The 20284-nt window shown below is 48.1% G+C and overlaps 1 protein-coding gene across 2 annotated transcripts in view; it reads left to right on the top strand.

The window, feature by feature from the left end:
• The window catches only part of LOC108795526 (calcipressin-2-like), a 95558-nt gene extending 76288 nt beyond the window's left edge, over positions 1 to 19270 (top strand). For both annotated transcript variants that reach the window (XM_018566806.1, XM_018566807.1), the window contains one exon: positions 18998 to 19270. In XM_018566806.1, the coding sequence (XP_018422308.1) occupies positions 18998 to 19143 (146 nt within the window). In that variant the 3' untranslated portion in view covers positions 19144 to 19270. The remainder of the gene's footprint in view (positions 1 to 18997) is intronic.
• The last annotated feature ends 1014 nt before the right edge of the window (positions 19271 to 20284 follow it).

The raw sequence follows: 20284 nt of genomic DNA, 5'->3' as shown, positions 1-20284 counted from the left end.
ATGTTAATGATATTTTTTAAACAATTCTTTGCATTTTCATTACATACCTTATTTTAGACCCATTGACATCATCATTGGGTCTCAGTGCTTCTCCATGCAATGCAGGCAGATCATGGCTGGTGGGAGGGGCCGGCAGGGTAGAGTACGTAGTTTCCTGAAGACACCACAGCCAGGAGAGGAGCTAAGGTTACTTGGGGGATATCTTTGAGTCTGATGGGGCTGTTGACATCACATCTAAGATGTCTCAGGGCTTTTACAGGTTACTAACGTGACGAAATGCATTAAATGCACATATAATCCTATAGAAAGGTCGTTGTTGTAATGAATGTTGAAATTACTGGACTTTTATCAATGATCTTCAAATGAATAGTCTTGAAATGATTGGTCTTGAAATATTTTTTTTTTTTAACGAATGACCCTAAATGTATTGGTTTTTAATGAATGGTCCTGAAAAATAGTCTTGAAATGAATTCTCTTGAATGAATGGTCCTTAAAGTATTGTTCTTGAAATTAATGGTCTTGAATTAATGGTTTTTTTTAATGAATGGTCTTGGATGAATGGTCCTTAAAGTATTGGTCTTGAAATGAATGGTCTTGAATGAATATTTTTTAATGAATGGTCTTGGATGAAGGGTCCTTAAAGTATTGGTCTTGAAATGAATGGTCTTGAATGAATATTTTTTAATGAATGGTCCTTAAAGTATTGGTCTTGAAATGAATGGTCTTGATTGAATGTTTTTTAATGAATGTTCTTTAATGAATGGTGCTCAAAGTATTGGTCTTGAAATGAATGGTCTTGAAATGAATGGTCTTGAAATGAATGATCCATAAAGTATCAGTTTCGAATGAATGTTTTTTAATGAATGGTCTTGAATGAATGCTTTTAAATGAATGGTCTTGAAATGAATGGTCTTGAATTAATGTTTTTTAATGAATGGTCTTAAATGAATGGTCCTTAAAGTATTGATCTTGAAAGGAACTGTCTTGAATGAATATTTTTTAATGAATGGTCTTAAATGAATGGTACTTAAAGTATTGGTATTGAATGAACGGTCTTAAATAAATGGTGAAAAGAACAGCAGTGGTGAACTCTCATTGTTGTACACCATATACTGATATTCAGATTTTGTCATTGGCGGCTCTCTGTACATCAAGAGGTGCAGCGAAGGGCCCTACACCTGCTGAGGTGATATGAGATCTCCCGGGGAGGACATTGATTGGACGAGTCGCAGAGCCTTCTTCTGAAATATATCGCTCTGTGCTGCTCCTCTCAGCACTGACATCGTCTGGCTAGGCCGGCGTAGGTGACAGAGCGCCGAGGTCCCTTTATTACTTATTAATGATGGCGTATAAATCCTACCAGGCGATGAGACCTCTGAGGACTGAATGAATGGAGCTCTGCATGGCGGTTATTGTGCGGCAGACCGATGTTCTTTCTATGGCTTGCAATGGTCTCTTTTATCTCCATAGCGGAGGACGGGTCTGACCCCTCGGGGGCACGTTTATGGGATGGCGGACTCAGATGCGTATTTGTCTTTCGGAGAGCAGTACAACTTTTTCCTGATTCGCCCAGCAGACGGATGCCGCACACAAAGTGTAAATGCTTCGGCCCGTTCACTCCATCATAAGGGGAACAGTCACCCTGGAAAATGTTTTTGTTTGTTTTTAAGCTTTGTTGGCTCATTTTCAAATCGTCGTTGACGATACCGGAATGGGTTATATTGCTTGATTTATGAAAGAGACCGCGTCACCGTGAAAAGTTGTGGGGTCTGTGCAATACATTGATACCGTGCTGGCACTCAACCAAAAATACCCAGTGCTTCTGTGTATGGGGAATGTGACTTCCTGCCATTGTGAGGGAGCATGTGCACTCCTCTCATTGTTGGGGAGCATGTTAAATCCACCTATTGTAGGGGTCATGTGACCTCCTCTGGTTGTGGAAGTGCATGTGACCTTCTTCCTTGTGGGGGTGCATGTGACCTTCTCCCTGGTTGGGGTGCATGTGAAACTCTCCCATTATGGGGGTGCATGCAAACTCCTCCTATTGTAGGGGTGCAAGTGATCTCCACCTGTTGTATGGGTGCATGTGAACTTCTCCTGTTGTGGGGGTGCAGGTGAACTTCAATTGTTGGGGAGCATTTGAAATCCACCTGTTGTGGGGGTTCATGTGACCTCTGGTTGTGGGAGTGCATGTGACCTCCTCCTATTGTAGGGCTGCATGTGGCCTCTCCCTGTTGTGGGGGTGCAGGTGTACCTCTGCAATTGTTGGGGAGCATTTAAAATCCACCAGTTGTGGATTTCCTCCTCCCTTCAAGGGGTGCATGTGAACCTCTCCCGTTGTGGGGGGGCATGTGAACTGCTATTGTAGGGGCCCATGTGACCTCTTCCTATTATAGCGGTGTATGTAAATGCCTCCCATTATAGGGTGCATGTAAACTTCTCACATTGTGTGGGGTGCATGTGCTGTCCTTGTACCCTCTGGGGGTGGTGAAATGGGCTGCCCAACAAACCGCAAAGGCATCAAAAACCATGCAGAATTTTTTGGGTACCCCAATGCATGTTAGGTGTTTGGTGAATGTCAGATGAACCGCTTTATAAATATACCCCGACATGTATCTGTGTAACGGATGCTCTTGAAGGTTCCGTCTTCAATTTGCATAATCCATACTCAACAAAGTGTACTGTATGTATAAGCCTGCGTTACCATGAATAGATTGATTCTGGCAAGCAGCCCAAGGTATTCTTTGGTGGCTTGGACCGTTCACCATGATGGCCTCTGCTGGGACTATCCTGGCATTGGAAAGCTGCTTGGATCATGTCTCTCCTGCACCTTATCCATTCGTTGACATACCACCAAATTCTCTTTCCATGTCCTGATCTGCTCAGATTTGTCCATTGATCCCGTTTGAAGGGACGGATGTTGTGGACAAGCCCAGATGGTTTGGTTTGGGGTGGGATGGTTTACATTTATATGGTCTCAGATGTCTCTCCTCTTTCTGGCCTTCAGTTCCTTTAAATCAATTTGATGTTTCAGTCGACTGGTAGACATACATGACATAAGGCTCCCTATCTTTATTGGTTTTAAAAATGCTTTATTAGCCAAGGGGTGTATTTATTAAGGATTTCCAGAGCCATTCGCCCTGCAAATCTGTGTGAATATTTGTTCTGTGCACATTTATTATAAATCATTATTATTTATTAAGTATTGTTTCTTTTCAGGTAGAATGTAATGTAAAGTAATACAAGATTATGGCCACTAGATGGAGATGAGTGTTGGTTGTGTGTTTAGATGAAGCACTGAGATCTTGAGAAATGCTGAATTAAGTTTTACGTGCTTAAAAAACCCCACATGTATGAATATGGCATTGTGAAGGAAACAGAGAAAAAAAAAAGAAACTTCCTGTGTATCATAGATAAGCATGCACATAGAGACTAGCATAGCACTACAGCGCCATCTACAGCTCAAAAGATATTTAACATCAGAATGGCAGTAATATGCTTTTGTATTTCCAACAATGAGGAGCATAGGTACTATATTACCAAACGTATTGGGACACCCCTCTAAATCATTGGATTCAGGTGCTCCAATCACCTCCATGGCCACAGGTGTATAAAATCACGCACCTCGGCATGCAGACGCTTCTACAAACATTTGTGAAAGAATGGGTCGCTCTCAGGAGCTCAGAGAATTCAAGCGTGGTACCGTGATAGGTTGCCTCCTGTGCAAGAAGTTCATCTGGGACTCTAGGGAAGTGGTGACGTGCTCTCTGGCGTGACCAATCACGCTTCTCTGTCTGGCATTCCGATGGATGTGTCTGGGTTTGGTGGCTGCCAGGAGAACTGTACTTGCCTGACTGCATTGTGCCAAGTGTAAAGTTTGGTGGAGCGGGGATTATGGTGGGGGTTGTTTTTCGGGGCTGGGCTCGGTCCCTTAGTTCCAGTGAAGGGAACTCTTAAGGCATCAGCATAACAAATGCTCATCTAGTTCATCTTCCAGAATACTAAAAATCTCTACTTCTGCAACTGCATAGGTACTATATTACCAAACGTATTGGGACACCCCTCTAAATCATTGGATTCAGGTGCTCCAATCACCTCCATGGCCACAGGTGTATAAAATCACGCACCTCGGCATGCAGACGCTTCTACAAACATTTGTGAAAGAATGGGTCGCTCTCAGGAGCTCAGAGAATTCAAGCGTGGTACCGTGATAGGTTGCCTCCTGTGCAAGAAGTTCATCTGGGACTCTAGGGAAGTGGTGACGTGCTCTCTGGCGTGACCAATCACGCTTCTCTGTCTGGCATTCCGATGGATGTGTCTGGGTTTGGTGGCTGCCAGGAGAACTGTACTTGCCTGACTGCATTGTGCCAAGTGTAAAGTTTGGTGGAGCGGGGATTATGGTGGGGGTTGTTTTTCGGGGCTGGGCTCGGTCCCTTAGTTCCAGTGAAGGGAACTCTTAAGGCATCAGCATAACAAATGCTCATCTAGTTCATCTTCCAGAATACTAAAAATCTCTACTTCTGCAACCCAACTATCTGTGATGTCATTGTACTATTTCTATGCATTCTAAAGTTGTTTTTAAAGTCTGCTTATCTGTGATGTTTTAAGTGATAGCTAATGTATGTCAAACCATACATTTTGTTCCAGTTTATAACCCTCTACCCCCTTATCTGTACTTCAAGTAACCCCCTGCCTTTCTCTTTTTTGTTTTTTCTAAAGTTTTGCACCTTTGCTAACAGATAGAGTATTTAAGCAACCAAAATCCCATCTACAGCTCACTGCAGAACATTGCTCCCACCCTCCCTACCCCTCAGTCCTTCCTTCTCATGTGCCCTCTGGAACGCCCGCTCTGTCTGTAACAAACTCACTGCTGTCCATGATCTTCTTATCTCCAATTGCTTTAACATGCTAGCTGTTACTGAAACCTGGCTTCAGGAATCCGACTCTGCCTCCCCTGCTGCACTCTCCCATGGTGGCCTCCACTGGACGCACTCACCCAGATCCAATGGACAGAAAGGAGGTGGAGTGGGAATCCTTCTATCCCCGCAATGCACTTTTAAAGTTCTGCCTTCACCTCCCTCTCTATCCCTCTCCTCTTTTGAAACCCACTGCATTCGCCTATTCTCTCCAATTTCACTGAGGATTGCTGTTATATACCGGCCACCAGGACCAGTATCTCGCTTTCTTGATGACTTCTCTGCCTGGCTACCCTACTTTCTCTCCTCCGAAATACCCACTATCATTCTTGGTGACTTTAACATTGCTACTAACATTAACACCCCAGCTTCTGCTCAATTTCTTAACCTAACCTCTTCTTTTGATCTAACACAATGGTCAAACACTCCTACTCACTCTAAAGGTAACATACTAGATCTTGTTTTCTCCTTCCTTATATTGTAAAGCGCTGTGCAAACTATTGGCGCTATATAAATCCTGTATTATAATAATAATAATAATAATAACAAGACATTTTGGACAACTTCATGCTCCCAGCTTTGCGGGAACCGTTTGGGGATGGCCCCTTCCTGTTCCAACATGATTGCACACCAGTGCACAAAGCAGGTTCCATAAAGACATGGATGGGGGAGTTTGGGGTGGAGGAACGTGACTGGCCTGCACAGAGTCCTGACCTCAACCCGATAGAACACCTTTGGGATGAATTAGAGCGGAGACTGCGAGCCCGGCCTTCTCCTCCAACATCAGTACCTGACCTCGCAAATGGTCCAACATTCCCATAGACACACTGCTAAACCTTGTGGACGCCTTCCCAGAAGAGTTGAAGCTAGTATTGAGCCAACTCAATACTGAACCCTGTGGACTAAGACTGGGATGCCATTAAAGTTCATGTGTGTGTAAAGGCCGGCGTCCCAATACTTTTGGCCAATATAGTGTAATTCTTTCCTTATGCTCCTCAGCGCCATCTAATGGCCATAACGTGGTATTATTTTACATTCGCTCTAAAAAGTATTAAGAAAGGTTATTTTGTGCCTCTATTTGCACAAATCAAATGTTCACAGAGATGACTCTGCAAATTGCTTATCGATAGACCTCCAAATGTGTTCACTTGTTTGAAATAATAATACAGCAGTGATGAGACCATTATTGATTTTGTATCATAATTTGTAACAGATTCTAAGATGTTTGTTTTCATTTCTTTATGGCCTATGAAATTCCTTATTTATCCAGTGACTGGTATAGCTCAGGGCTGTCCAAGTGGTCCCTGCACCTGATATTTTTGAACTGGAAATTGAAAAATCAATGCAAACACATCAGACTGCACATCGATATGCATTATGACACACACTGACATTCAATACAAAATCAGTTGCAACACGTGTTAAAAGTCATGTGTTGACATGCGATTTAAGACATTTCTATTGATTTCAATGTTAATAGCCCCTCAGAGTGTCTATAGATGTTTTTTTATATGCAGGAGGTAATTATGTTGCAGTCTCTGTAACGTAGTTATAATTACCTGGGATGGTTTCTGAAGAATAAACAGATTCTTCATCCGAAAGGCGGGGTTTTTTTTCTGCAACGCTTATAGCAGCACAGATCGCAGCAATCACAGATGCTTACGCTTTAATTTAAAAAAAAAAAACAGTTATCAGATTGTATCACATACCTTGTATAACATATACCAACCCGATCTAGTGACCTTTACTTTGACTGGGTCCCAGCAGGCTACTCTATGTGTGCCACATGCGCACCATGGCCCCATTCACTGCTATAGGTGAGCCAGATTACGCTGGGCCACTGAAGGTAGCTACCCATAGTACTGAATGCATGCTTAGTATGGAGAGGGGCCTGGCAGGACCTTGCCGGAGGAAAAAAAAATCACTTGATCGGGGCTTAAGGTAAGTATTATAGCCATGTGGGGGGCACTCAGAGGGGTGGAGGGATTAATTAAAGGACAATTTTTGTGTCTGTATGTATATACATATATATATAAAAAATGGTGTCAGTTGCAATTTTTTTAGCTCAACTCTTTATCAAACCCAAATTTTAAGAAATACACTGATATACTTGAGTTAAACTTACTGCACATGAACACAATATATGACCCATTTTTTTTTTTATGAAATAGAAAAGATGAGGTTGTGCCAAGTAAATAGAAACCAAACATGTCAAGCTGCAAAATTGTGTGCTCTTGAAGGGCGAAAAATTACAGTACACAAATTTATCTATAGGTGACACTTTAAAAGCGTTTATAGGTCATCAATTTAGAATTAAGGACATTGGTATTGTTTGTTGCTGCAGAGCAAACAAAGGTACACAGGTAAGTTTGCTGAACAACAGTTTCAGGTGTCCCTGCCCTTCATTGCCGTATCAGGTTTAATGGTGTTGGAAATCTATTTCACATTTTTGCACCCACTTATGGTAAGGAGGGCCCTGCCCGTGACGGCTTACAATCTAAAAAGGAGGGGGAATATTATATTATTATAGTTTATTATTATACGTGGTTCCCAACTCTCCCTCTTTTGGAACCAAATCCCTCTGTCTCTCTTTCCCCTCAGTTGTCCCTTATTTTGGTCCGATTAATAGACCTCTATAATATATTTACTATCTCGCTACAAAAATTGTTAAACTATACTATAAACCAATCATCCGGCCTCTAAATTTGTGCATTTTATATTTTAAATAGTGACTGTAATGGAAAGTGGAAAACAACCATTCTTTACAAATTAATTATTTCTGGTACGTTTAATTCGGGGCATGGCAGGGGATGGGTCTTGTGCTTAAATATTTGTACTAAAAGGGGGCACTGTCTCTCATCTTAGAAAGTTGGGAATTATGATAGATATAAGATACAAGATTTTAATTTTAAAAGTGAACTCTGGGAAGTCTAGGGGGGAGAAGAAGAGGCTTTACTCCTATATACTTTACTCCTTGATCTGGCAAGCGCCAACACTCTCCTCTTCCCCCTGATGCTGTGGGCGGTCCCTCTGCATCTTCACGTACAATACTGGGCTATTATCCCTGCATTGTACGTAGAGGAGGCAACCTTATGACTGTGGCCAAGAAGTGCCTTAGAGAAAGGGCTTTGGGGGGACTGGTTGCCAGCACAAGATGTAGACAAAGCACCAGAACACCAAGTCCACCACTCTGCCATTTTAAGACATACAGCAGTAGCTATATGGTCAAAGGTACAGCAACAGCCCAACCAGAAGCTCAACATCGCTCAGTGCTAAGATCCTCAGTGTGTGTCTACACCAAATCCAACAAAGTCAACAATGGCAACCGCTCAGATCAATTTATAACTGCAAAAAAAAAAAATGCAATATGCAAAGATTTCCGAGGAAACTAGTCAACACGTCATCACACAAAACCAACCAAAAAACTAACCAACCACAAAGTCAACTGTTTCAACATCTCAGGCTACATTCACGCCTACAATAGTCCAGATATACAGCCTGTTACTAAATGTTACAATTGGAGTCACTCACTCTCCCTTTATATGAACGTTACCCTTTTTTTGTTATCATGGTGTGACTGTTGGGCCAGTCAGTGATATCTAGCAAAGCATTGCATGATGGGTAGAGATAACCATCTACGTCTCGCTTGTATAGCGTCTGGGACAATCTCTCTGTGGATAAAAGACACTCTGATCAGGAAACAAATGTGACATTTAGAGGGTTTTTTTATCAGCCAGTGAGCATCACAGGGAATTCATTTACTGGCGGTGTCGAGGGACGCTTCTCTTTGTGTTTACAGAACCACTAAGCCATCAGAGGCCATCAAAGACCAATTGGCCATCGGTGCTGGCTGGCAGCATTGACGTCAGCCCGTGCCTGAGAATTAAGATGCGGCCTGGAGGGCAGCCGAGCAGAGACAAATGGAATAATTTCCTCTTACAAGGCAGCCTGCATCATTCCTTCATAATAATCTGCTTCAATTACTGTACTTTGCATTTCATTCTTTCTTCTCCCTCCCTCAGGCCGTCATCTGTGAGACTCTACACTGTTCATGAGGTCCCGTATTTAGAAGAAGCTTCATTCTAGATTATCTGCTTGTGACATCTGCAGTCACCATGGCATGGACGCACCTCTTCCCTGAGGATAAGGTACAGTACTGCCAGAGCTATAGAGCAAGGCATGATACTTAGCTCTGCAGTACTCTAGATCAGGCTTTGGCAGATGGACTTCCAGTTGTTAAAGAGCCCCTATCCTAGTGGAACTTCAGCCCAGCTATTTTTTAATTTGAACAAACATAGAGCCAAACATGACTTCTTCCTCTGGATGTGAACTCCATAGTGGAATGTAAAAGACGGCCGTCCACATACTGAGGCAGCCTGAGGTGCTCTGGCCGATGTCTCACCCAGCTCACTGACATCACTGGTTGGTAGGAGCTGAGCAGGACACTCTGGCTGGCTTCCTGCCCATCTTATGGCAACCAGTGACATTAACGAGCTGGAGTGGACGCCAGACAGAGGTATCGTTCACCCCCCTGAAACGTGTGCCGCCAACACCCCCAGGCCCACCAGTACCCCAAATGTTTAGCCCTGGCCTCAAGCGGTGAAAATTGTAGGGACGCCCCTGATAGAGACACACCAACCATTCCTTCCCATGACACGTTGCACCTAATCGTAGACAATGAGCTCGCAAGACAAGCAGAGAGTGCTTTACCTCCTTCCTCCAGTGCAATTCCACAGAACACTAGTACACGACCAAGGCTTCCACCAACCATTCATCATAAACTGTAGAAAAAAGTGTTTTCACACGGTTCTGGATCCAGTTAAAATCTCCTTTTATTTAAGGCATGAAACCAGACATAGAAGTTCTGCTAACATGTCTCAGCCAACAGCGGCCTGAGAATAATCATAGGGATGATCTGATGAAGCTCCTGTTGGAGGCAAAACGTATCAACGGAGGGCACAGGTGGAATCTCTCTGGGATGTTTGCGCTTTAAGACTTGTAGGAAGTAGCAGTGTGCTTCTCTACATTTGTTCCTACTGGGGGAGGTAACAGAGGTTGAAGTGGTGGCACTTGTGGCTGGAGTGTAGCGGGGGACCTCAGAACAGTGTTGGGGGATGCGTGAGTACAGAGCTGTATTTATATATTCTGGGAGAGATTGGAGAAGGTTAGATGTTTATGGATGTCTGTATCTCCTGCTGGAGAGGAGAGGGGTAATCAGGGATACAGGGGCATCCCTGGTTGCCAGGAGCTGAACAGGACAGCGGTCATAACGTCCCAGGTTGTTAAGAGCTGGGCGTAGAGATGTATATGGCCCTTACACATCTCCCCATCCAGCTCCTAGCAACCTGGGACGCTCTGGCCGGAAAGGGGGTGGTAGGCACATTGCAAACATTGTGCAGCCTGCTGCCCCCTCACGTGACCCTAAGAGATACCGGCTGAGGTAACAGTCTCAGGCTCTCTCATTATAGGGATGGCCCTGCAGGGATAGACCTAGGTGGTTGGCCCTACTCCACTCTATCCAACATAAAAGAAATGGCAGTCTTTCGAGCATCACATGGCAGTCTCTATGGTGTAACATGACAGGCTGGTAATAGCACTCTCTCGTGACATGTAGCATTCTCTAAAAGCAACTTTTACACTGAAATGTTTGCCAAGCCGTGGATATTCCAAACACCAATGAAGGAAGTACGCCACTATTTTTCACTTGACTCTTGCTCCCACCAAATGTTGGTGTTGCTGCATGCTGGGCCTTTGTACTTTCTGAAGAGCTTCAACTTGAATCTACACTAAAATAGATGATGTGGTTGAGTCATTAGGGGATTCGGCAGAGGAGACTGCTATAAAAGTCACCCAACAGAGAGCCGTTAATTAGCCTGAAGTTGTACTATGTCACTCATACATCCATGACTTCTCCATGTAGAAATGCTGAGATGACTACACAGAGGAAAGTAGAATATAGGACACGACAGGGTGTCACATGTTATTAAAGCAAACTTTTTGAGTTATCTTTTCAAATTATTTATCATAATCTTATCATAACAGTGCGTGCATCGAAGACAACTTGAACAAAAAAGTGGATCGTGAAATCACAACTCACTAAACAAAAGTGCACAAGGGTGATTTTGGTCCTCCTCCGAAAGAGGAAGGGTTACGAATCCCTAAACCCCCCGAGGCACAAAGCTCCTGACAAGGGCAAGGTCAACCAAAGTCCACCTAGCCAGAGACAGGTGGACCCTCTGGCCTTCGGCACCTACTGAAGCAGGCACACCAAGTACTAGGTAGGGGCTCTCCTACCTAAATGGAGGGAGGTAAAGAAAACCCATAGAGGCCACAGAACCTCCCCCACCCAACATCAGGTTTGGCCCCTGAAGGTACCCACACCCTCCGTCATTATGTGGGGTCAAAACATGCTCATTCGTGCATTAAAAAGTGCGTAAAATAAATATAAGGGTGCCAGTGCACAACCCTGGCAAGCCTTTCGGCCAAGATAAAAAAATTGCTCCGGGCTAACCAAAGGCCTGCCCAAAAAGCGTAGTGCAAAAAAAGCTTTAGGTGCAGTGACCTAGTGACAGTGAATCATGGTGGGGTCCCAAACCCATAGTGATTATCCGGCACAGCACTGTCCAGCCCTGCGCCTCAGCACTGTTCTCCCTAGAGCCCTTAGAGATTACCAGTCTGCCGATCCTCCTCTCATGAGCGACACTGTTCTGTCTCCAGGAAGCTCCAGGGAATACTAAACTGCCATTGTCTTCTCCAGGGATGACACCGTGCTCCTCTAGAACAGATACTACACTTGATCTTAGCCAAAATGCCGAAAAGTGATGATCTTATAGTGTATCCAATGCCAGCGCTTTCTAGTTTTTGATAGAGCAGGAACCTGAAAAAACCCTGTTAGGTCTTTTTGATTGCTGTCTGTGTCCGGTTGGGGAGATTTCCCTCCACTTACTGTCTTGGAGACACAACAGGAAGCAAGAGGAAAGCAGTGGTCAAAACAGCATGTGAAAGGATGAGAGCGCCACAGGTCTGTATTAGGTCCCGTAAAAAAGTATCAATTATTTAATTAATAAAATTAAGATAATATTGATTAACAACACTCAAGCCCTGATAAAGGGGAGCTGTGAGCCCCCTGAAACGCGTTGGCTGTAGCCTGTAACCTGTTGTCAAGATAAATAAACTTTTACTGGACCTAGTACAGACCTGTGACGCTCTCACTCTTTCATATGCTGTTTTGACCACTTCGGGGACCATTGGGGACGCCCTGGTTGAGAAAGAGTCGTCTTTAAGGATTATTCGTCAAGTTATTTTTCACCTATCAGTGGGTTGGGTGCTTCTTAGGAAAGGTGGAAGGCTTTAGTTCAATAATAGAGCAGCGCTCAGCAGAGACGCCTGTAGGGTAGTAGAGTGCTTGACATAGTGGAAGGTTTGACTCTTAGGCTTGTAGGATAACTTGAGTTACTGAGAATGAAACCTTCCTACAGCCATAAAGTGTTCTCGCACACCTTCCTGAAAATGTGGCCAGTGCAGCACCACAAAACGTGTTGGCAGTGCGTTAGATGTGTACAGTGTGTCCAATAAATCTTAAACTCTGAACAAACTCTCAAGTATTTTCCTACAACTGTGTTTCTCAGTCAGGGTGCCTCCTGGCTTCCTCGGGGGTGCTTTGACGTTTATGCAAGGAGGGTGGGATCCATTCACAAAAGGATGGAAGTTCACCTCCCGCTTACTACTCTCTGCCCTGCTGCCGCTTCTGAGGGGGTGGCGGTCACAGTATTGAGTGGGCTTGGGCAGACTCAGGCCAACTGGGTTGGCACCAAGCCCAGGTCCATCACATGCAACGTTCCCCAAGTCGGCAGAGAAGGCAAACCCAGAAGACAAATTTACTATGAGGCTCAGGCGTAGCACAATCTGCATCCTTCCATAGTGCCGCACTTGAATCCTTTCGATGAGTACGTTTGGATGAGTCATCATGCAATCTGAAAAATGCTCCTGTGTATGGCTGTAACATAGATCAGAAATTGCTGCCCTGTGCCCCTGTGGATTTAACCCTTGCTCTGCCTAAGATTGCTGCCCTGTGACCCCATGCATTTAACCCTTACTGTACGATAGCTGCATGTGGATTTGACCTGTCCTGCGGATTTGAGCCCCATACCGTAACTACAATTGCTGCTTGTGGATTCAACCTGTTCTGTGCCTAAGATTGCTGCCCTGGTACCCCGATGGACTTACCCCTTGCTGTGCCTAAGATTGCTGCCCTGGTACCCCCATGGACTTACCCCTTGCTGTGCCTAAGATTGCTGCCGTGTGACCCCATGAACTTAACCCTTACCCTGACTACAATTGCTGCTTGTGGATTTGACCTGTTCTGTGCCTAAGATTGCTGCCCTGTGACCCCCATGGACCTAACCCTTGCTGTGTCTAAGATGGCTGCCCTGTGATCCCAAGGACTTAACCCTTACTGTGACTACAATTGCTGCCGTGTGACCCCATGAACTTAACCCTTACCCTGACTACAATTGCTGCTTGTGGATTTGACCTGTTCTGTGCCTAAGATTGCTGCCCTGTGACCCCCATGGACCTAACCCTTACCGTAACTACAATTGCTGCTTGTGTATTTGACCTGTTCTGTGATTGCTGCCCTGTGACCCTGTGGACTTAACCCTTGCTGTGCCTAATATTGCTTCTTGTGGATTTGACCTGTTCTGTGCCTAAGATTGCTGCCCTGTGACCCCATGGACTTAACTCTTACTGTGCCTAGGATTGCTGCCATGTGACCCAGTGCATTTAATCCATTGAGTGCCTAAGATTGCTCTCCTGTTACCCCAAGGACCTAAATGATTCTGTGCCGCAGGTTGCTGCCCTGTAAAACTGGATTATTTTCTTGCCGTACCTTATTGCTTTTTACCCCTTTGCTGTGCCTGTATTGCTGCCCTGTGAATGTGGACACTATCCCCACTGTACCTTATCGCTGTGTATCCCAAATGAAAGAACCCCTTGGCCAAGGGTCCTAAAAACCCATCTCCGTGTGTGCTCTTTTCCCCCCACCCCTCTGCCACAATGGCTATAGTAGGTAACAGGAGTACCTGTTAGCTCTTGGTAAACTGCAGGACCTGTAATGAAATAGACATCCCCATCATCACATATATTGCTAAGCCTCTGTACATAATAAGTTGAATAATCCCCATGATACAGACCTCGGTCTCTGTCCTACGTGCTGCACTGACTGGCTGTGTGATAGAGAGCTGGCTGCTGAGACATGATCCTCTAATTATTTCCATGCGCTGAGGCCAATCTGCACGTATTGCCAATGCAGTAAAAAGCAACTGGATATCTAATACTAGCCTGCTGCCTGTTATATCATGAACGGTTTTATTGTGCCATCCAGCAATTAAATTAGATCGGTTATACTGTGTGTAATGTCGTAGACATAAGTGTTAGCTACAGTTACACAGGATTATGCTTTCCGCACGTACACCGTGTGAAACAATCATCACCGGGTCATTGTGCATTTCCTGGAAGAAACCTCTTTGCCTGATTAATGGTGGTTTCAAGCTAACTTATTCTTGAATGGTAACTTTAAGCCAGGTTAACTGCCTTGCAGAGAAAATGCTGCTCTACGCTCCCTCCAGTGCTGCTGACCTAACCAAGAGCCTAGGAATTTGGTCATGTGGCTCTTGCTAACCTGGCAGAGATCATGTGATCAAAAGTCTAAACCAGGCATAGCCATGGCTGTCCCTATAATAAGGGAGCCTGAGGCCTCAGGTGGCATCTCATTAGGTCATTGTGTCCCAGGTTGCTCACTGACGTCGCTGGTTGCCAAGAGCTGGGCGGGGTACTTGCTCCAAATCCCCCCACCAGGAGCCGCCAGCAACCCCCAGAAGTGCACTGAGAGTAACTAACCCACCTCTATCACCACCACCTGGAACGTGCATCATAAGATCCCAGCCCACCCCAATCCCGCCCTCAGCAGGCAACACATCTAGGGAAGTCAAGGTTTCCCAGCAGAACATTGGCCAAAGCTGTGATGCTCTGTGTGTTCAGACACCTTTCTATCATAACCATCATTCACTTTCTTAGCAATTTGAGCTAAAGTAGCCTTGCCTTTGGATCAGACTACATCAGACAACAACGTTCCCCACGTGCATCAATTTGTCTTGTTCACCCATGACCTTGTCGCTGGTTCATCAATTTTCCATCCTTGCACCACTTTTGGTCGGTCCTGACCACTGCAGACCGGGAACATCCCACAAGAGCTGCAGTTTTGGAGTTGCTCTGACCCAGTCGTCTACACATCACAGTTTGGCCCTCGTCAGAGTCCCTCAAATCCTGACACTTGTCCATTTTGTCTGCTTCCAACACATCAACTTCAGGGACACAAGGTTCACTTGTTGCCTAATATATCCCTCCCACTTCCAGGTGCCATTGTAATATATGCCCCCCTCCCCTCCCCGGGCCCTTTCCAAATTTCCCCCCCCCCTTCCAGGGGCCATTGTAATATATGCCCCCCTCCCCTCCCCGGGCCCTTTCCAAATTTCCCCCCCCCCTTCCAGGGGCCATTGTAATATATGCCCCCCTCCCCTCCCCGGGCCCTTTCCAAATTTCCCCCCCCCCTTCCAGGGGCCATTGTAATATATGCCCCCCTCCCCTCCCCGGGCCCTTTCCAAATTTCCCCCCCCCCTTCCAGGGGCCATTGTAATATATGCCCCCCTCCCCTCCCCGGGCCCTTTCCAAATTTCCCCCCCCCCTTCCAGGGGCCATTGTAATATATGCCCCCCTCCCCTCCCCGGGCCCTTTCCAAATTTCCCCCCCCCCTTCCAGGGGCCATTGTAATATATGCCCCCCTCCCCTCCCCGGGCCCTTTCCAAATTTCCCCCCCCCCTTCCAGGGGCCATTGTAATATATGCCCCCCTCCCCTCCCCGGGCCCTTTCCAAATTTCCCCCCCCCCTTCCAGGGGCCATTGTAATATATGCCCCCCTCCCCTCCCCGGGCCCTTTCCAAATTTCCCCCCCCCCTTCCAGGGGCCATTGTAATATATGCCCCCCTCCCCTCCCCGGGCCCTTTCCAAATTTCCCCCCCCCCTTCCAGGGGCCATTGTAATATATGCCCCCCTCCCCTCCCCGGGCCCTTTCCAAATTTCCCCCCCCCCTTCCAGGGGCCATTGTAATATATGCCCCCCTCCCCTCCCCGGGCCCTTTCCAAATTTCCCCCCCCCCTTCCAGGGGCCATTGTAATATATGCCCCCCTCCCCTCCCCGGGCCCTTTCCAAATTTCCCCCCCCCCTTCCAGGGGCCATTGTAATATATGCCCCCCTCCCCTCCCCGGGCCCTTTCCAAATTTCCCCCCCCCCTTCCAGGGGCCATTGTAATATATGCCCCCCTCCCCTCCCCGGGCCCTTTCCAAATTTCCCCCCCCCCTTCCAGGGGCCATTGTAATATATGCCCCCCTCCCCTCCCCGGGCCCTTTCCAAATTTCCCCCCCCCCTTCCAGGGGCCATTGTAATATATGCCCCCCTCCCCTCCCCGGGCCCTTTCCAAATTTCCCCCCCCCCTTCCAGGGGCCATTGTAATATATGCCCCCCTCCCCTCCCCGGGCCCTTTCCAAATTTCCCCCCCCCCTTCCAGGGGCCATTGTAATATATGCCCCCCTCCCCTCCCCGGGCCCTTTCCAAATTTCCCCCCCCCCTTCCAGGGGCCATTGTAATATATGCCCCCCTCCCCTCCCCGGGCCCTTTCCAAATTTCCCCCCCCCCTTCCAGGGGCCATTGTAATATATGCCCCCCTCCCCTCCCCGGGCCCTTTCCAAATTTCCCCCCCCCCTTCCAGGGGCCATTGTAATATATGCCCCCCTCCCCTCCCCGGGCCCTTTCCAAATTTCCCCCCCCCCTTCCAGGGGCCATTGTAATATATGCCCCCCTCCCCTCCCCGGGCCCTTTCCAAATTTCCCCCCCCCCTTCCAGGGGCCATTGTAATATATGCCCCCCTCCCCTCCCCGGGCCCTTTCCAAATTTCCCCCCCCCCTTCCAGGGGCCATTGTAATATATGCCCCCCTCCCCTCCCCGGGCCCTTTCCAAATTTCCCCCCCCCCTTCCAGGGGCCATTGTAATATATGCCCCCCTCCCCTCCCCGGGCCCTTTCCAAATTTCCCCCCCCCCTTCCAGGGGCCATTGTAATATATGCCCCCCTCCCCTCCCCGGGCCCTTTCCAAATTTCCCCCCCCCCTTCCAGGGGCCATTGTAATATATGCCCCCCTCCCCTCCCCGGGCCCTTTCCAAATTTCCCCCCCCCCTTCCAGGGGCCATTGTAATATATGCCCCCCTCCCCTCCCCGGGCCCTTTCCAAATTTCCCCCCCCCCTTCCAGGGGCCATTGTAATATATGCCCCCCTCCCCTCCCCGGGCCCTTTCCAAATTTCCCCCCCCCCTTCCAGGGGCCATTGTAATATATGCCCCCCTCCCCTCCCCGGGCCCTTTCCAAATTTCCCCCCCCCCTTCCAGGGGCCATTGTAATATATGCCCCCCTCCCCTCCCCGGGCCCTTTCCAAATTTCCCCCCCCCCTTCCAGGGGCCATTGTAATATATGCCCCCCTCCCCTCCCCGGGCCCTTTCCAAATTTCCCCCCCCCCTTCCAGGGGCCATTGTAATATATGCCCCCCTCCCCTCCCCGGGCCCTTTCCAAATTTCCCCCCCCCCTTCCAGGGGCCATTGTAATATATGCCCCCCTCCCCTCCCCGGGCCCTTTCCAAATTTCCCCCCCCCCTTCCAGGGGCCATTGTAATATATGCCCCCCTCCCCTCCCCGGGCCCTTTCCAAATTTCCCCCCCCCCTTCCAGGGGCCATTGTAATATATGCCCCCCTCCCCTCCCCGGGCCCTTTCCAAATTTCCCCCCCCCCTTCCAGGGGCCATTGTAATATATGCCCCCCTCCCCTCCCCGGGCCCTTTCCAAATTTCCCCCCCCCCTTCCAGGGGCCATTGTAATATATGCCCCCCTCCCCTCCCCGGGCCCTTTCCAAATTTCCCCCCCCCCTTCCAGGGGCCATTGTAATATATGCCCCCCTCCCCTCCCCGGGCCCTTTCCAAATTTCCCCCCCCCCTTCCAGGGGCCATTGTAATATATGCCCCCCTCCCCTCCCCGGGCCCTTTCCAAATTTCCCCCCCCCCTTCCAGGGGCCATTGTAATATATGCCCCCCTCCCCTCCCCGGGCCCTTTCCAAATTTCCCCCCCCCCTTCCAGGGGCCATTGTAATATATGCCCCCCTCCCCTCCCCGGGCCCTTTCCAAATTTCCCCCCCCCCTTCCAGGGGCCATTGTAATATATGCCCCCCTCCCCTCCCCGGGCCCTTTCCAAATTTCCCCCCCCCCTTCCAGGGGCCATTGTAATATATGCCCCCCTCCCCTCCCCGGGCCCTTTCCAAATTTCCCCCCCCCCTTCCAGGGGCCATTGTAATATATGCCCCCCTCCCCTCCCCGGGCCCTTTCCAAATTTCCCCCCCCCCTTCCAGGGGCCATTGTAATATATGCCCCCCTCCCCTCCCCGGGCCCTTTCCAAATTTCCCCCCCCCCTTCCAGGGGCCATTGTAATATATGCCCCCCTCCCCTCCCCGGGCCCTTTCCAAATTTCCCCCCCCCCTTCCAGGGGCCATTGTAATATATGCCCCCCTCCCCTCCCCGGGCCCTTTCCAAATTTCCCCCCCCCCTTCCAGGGGCCATTGTAATATATGCCCCCCTCCCCTCCCCGGGCCCTTTCCAAATTTCCCCCCCCCCTTCCAGGGGCCATTGTAATATACCCCCTCCACTTCCAGGTGCCTGATTGTCCAGAAAGCCGGCTCCATGTTTTCTCGTCACCTAGTGGCGAGAAGCATGGGGACGGCTTCCCTGCTAATCGGGAAGCCGGACGGCGAGTCTTTACACACCGCCTGCCTGGCTTCCTGAATGGGACTTCCGGTATCGGTATTCGTTATCGGCGAGTACTGGGGAAAAAAATATTGGTGCTCGTACTCAATACCAAAAAAACGGTATCGGTGCATCTCTAGTCAAAATGTCTTAGTACTTAGTTCTTTTTACATGTTATCCGTTTTTTTTTTGCAGGAGAGAAATATGAACTCCACGCGGGAACAGACTCCACCCCCAGCGTCGTAGTCCACTCAGTGTTATCCCTGCCCCCTCATGACACAGATTTATATCCTTCTCTTCCTTTAGAAAATAGAATTTTTTTTCTTTTTTCATTTTTATAGGGAGACAAAAGCTACACGGTAATATTAGCGTGTTGTTGTGACTATTATGAAAGCGTGCCCCCTTCTCATTTATCATTGTGTCTGCGGGAAGAATGTTGTCACAGTCAGGTGGCTGCACATAGCAAACCATAAGGTACGCCCTATGTGATCTCCGCCGTATCTGATCCGCCCAATGTGGTCTACTGTATGTGGTCCGCCGTATCTGGTCCGCCCCAAGGTGGTCCACCACATCTGGTCCGCGATATGTGGTCCACTGTATCTGACCAGCCCTATGTGGTCCCCTGTATCTGACCAGCTCAATATGGCCCACTGTATCTGGCCAGCCGCATTTGGTTCACCATATCTGGTCTACCCTATGTGGCCCACCATAGATGGTCCACCCTATGTGGTCCGCTGTATCTGATCTGCCCTATGTGGTCAACTGTATCTGGTCCGCTCTATGTGGTCCACCGTATCTAATCCACCCTATGTGGTTCAACCGTATCTGAACTCCCTTATGTGGTCCACCGTATCTGGTCTGCCCTATGTGGTCCACCGTATCTGGTCTGCGCTATGTGGTTCACCGTATCTGGTCTGCCCTATGTGGTTTACCATATCTGAACTCCCTCATGTGGTCCAACTTATTTGGTCCGCCCTATGTAGTCCACCGTATCTGATTTGCCTTATGTGGTCCACTGTATCTTGTCTGCCATATGTGGTCCGCAGTGCATCATGGGTGGCAGAAAAGAAGACTGATGGCTAAGAGTAGCGCATTGGCTGTATATCTGTGTTGCCATTCATTCTTAACCCTTTCCAGCCGTTGGGAGCCAGCCCTTCAAACGGTCCTAACGCCAGAGGCGTTACATGGGCGTTCTTGTGATCACTGTAATTGGCTGTCACAGTGATCACGTGATCTGGAGCCCATCCCACCAGCTTCTGATCATGTCCAAGAGCTGTCAATGATTCTGAGGGCGCCGAGTGAGTGCGCTCCGAGCAACAAACAAAGGCTGTACGTATCTATATGGCAGCACAACATTAAAGCACACCACCATATGAGTACAGCCGGCGGGAAGGGGTTCGTGGCACCCCAACACATATATACAATCAGGGCCTGTTCCCACTATGTCATTCCGATGTGTTGTCAACCAAAATAGACCAATCG

Source organism: Nanorana parkeri, unplaced genomic scaffold, assembly GCF_000935625.1.
Source record: "Nanorana parkeri isolate BGI_ZX_2015 unplaced genomic scaffold, ASM93562v1 scaffold977, whole genome shotgun sequence".
Taxonomy (NCBI): Eukaryota; Metazoa; Chordata; class Amphibia; order Anura; family Dicroglossidae; genus Nanorana; species Nanorana parkeri.
This window is presented reverse-complemented; position numbering and strand designations above follow the sequence as displayed.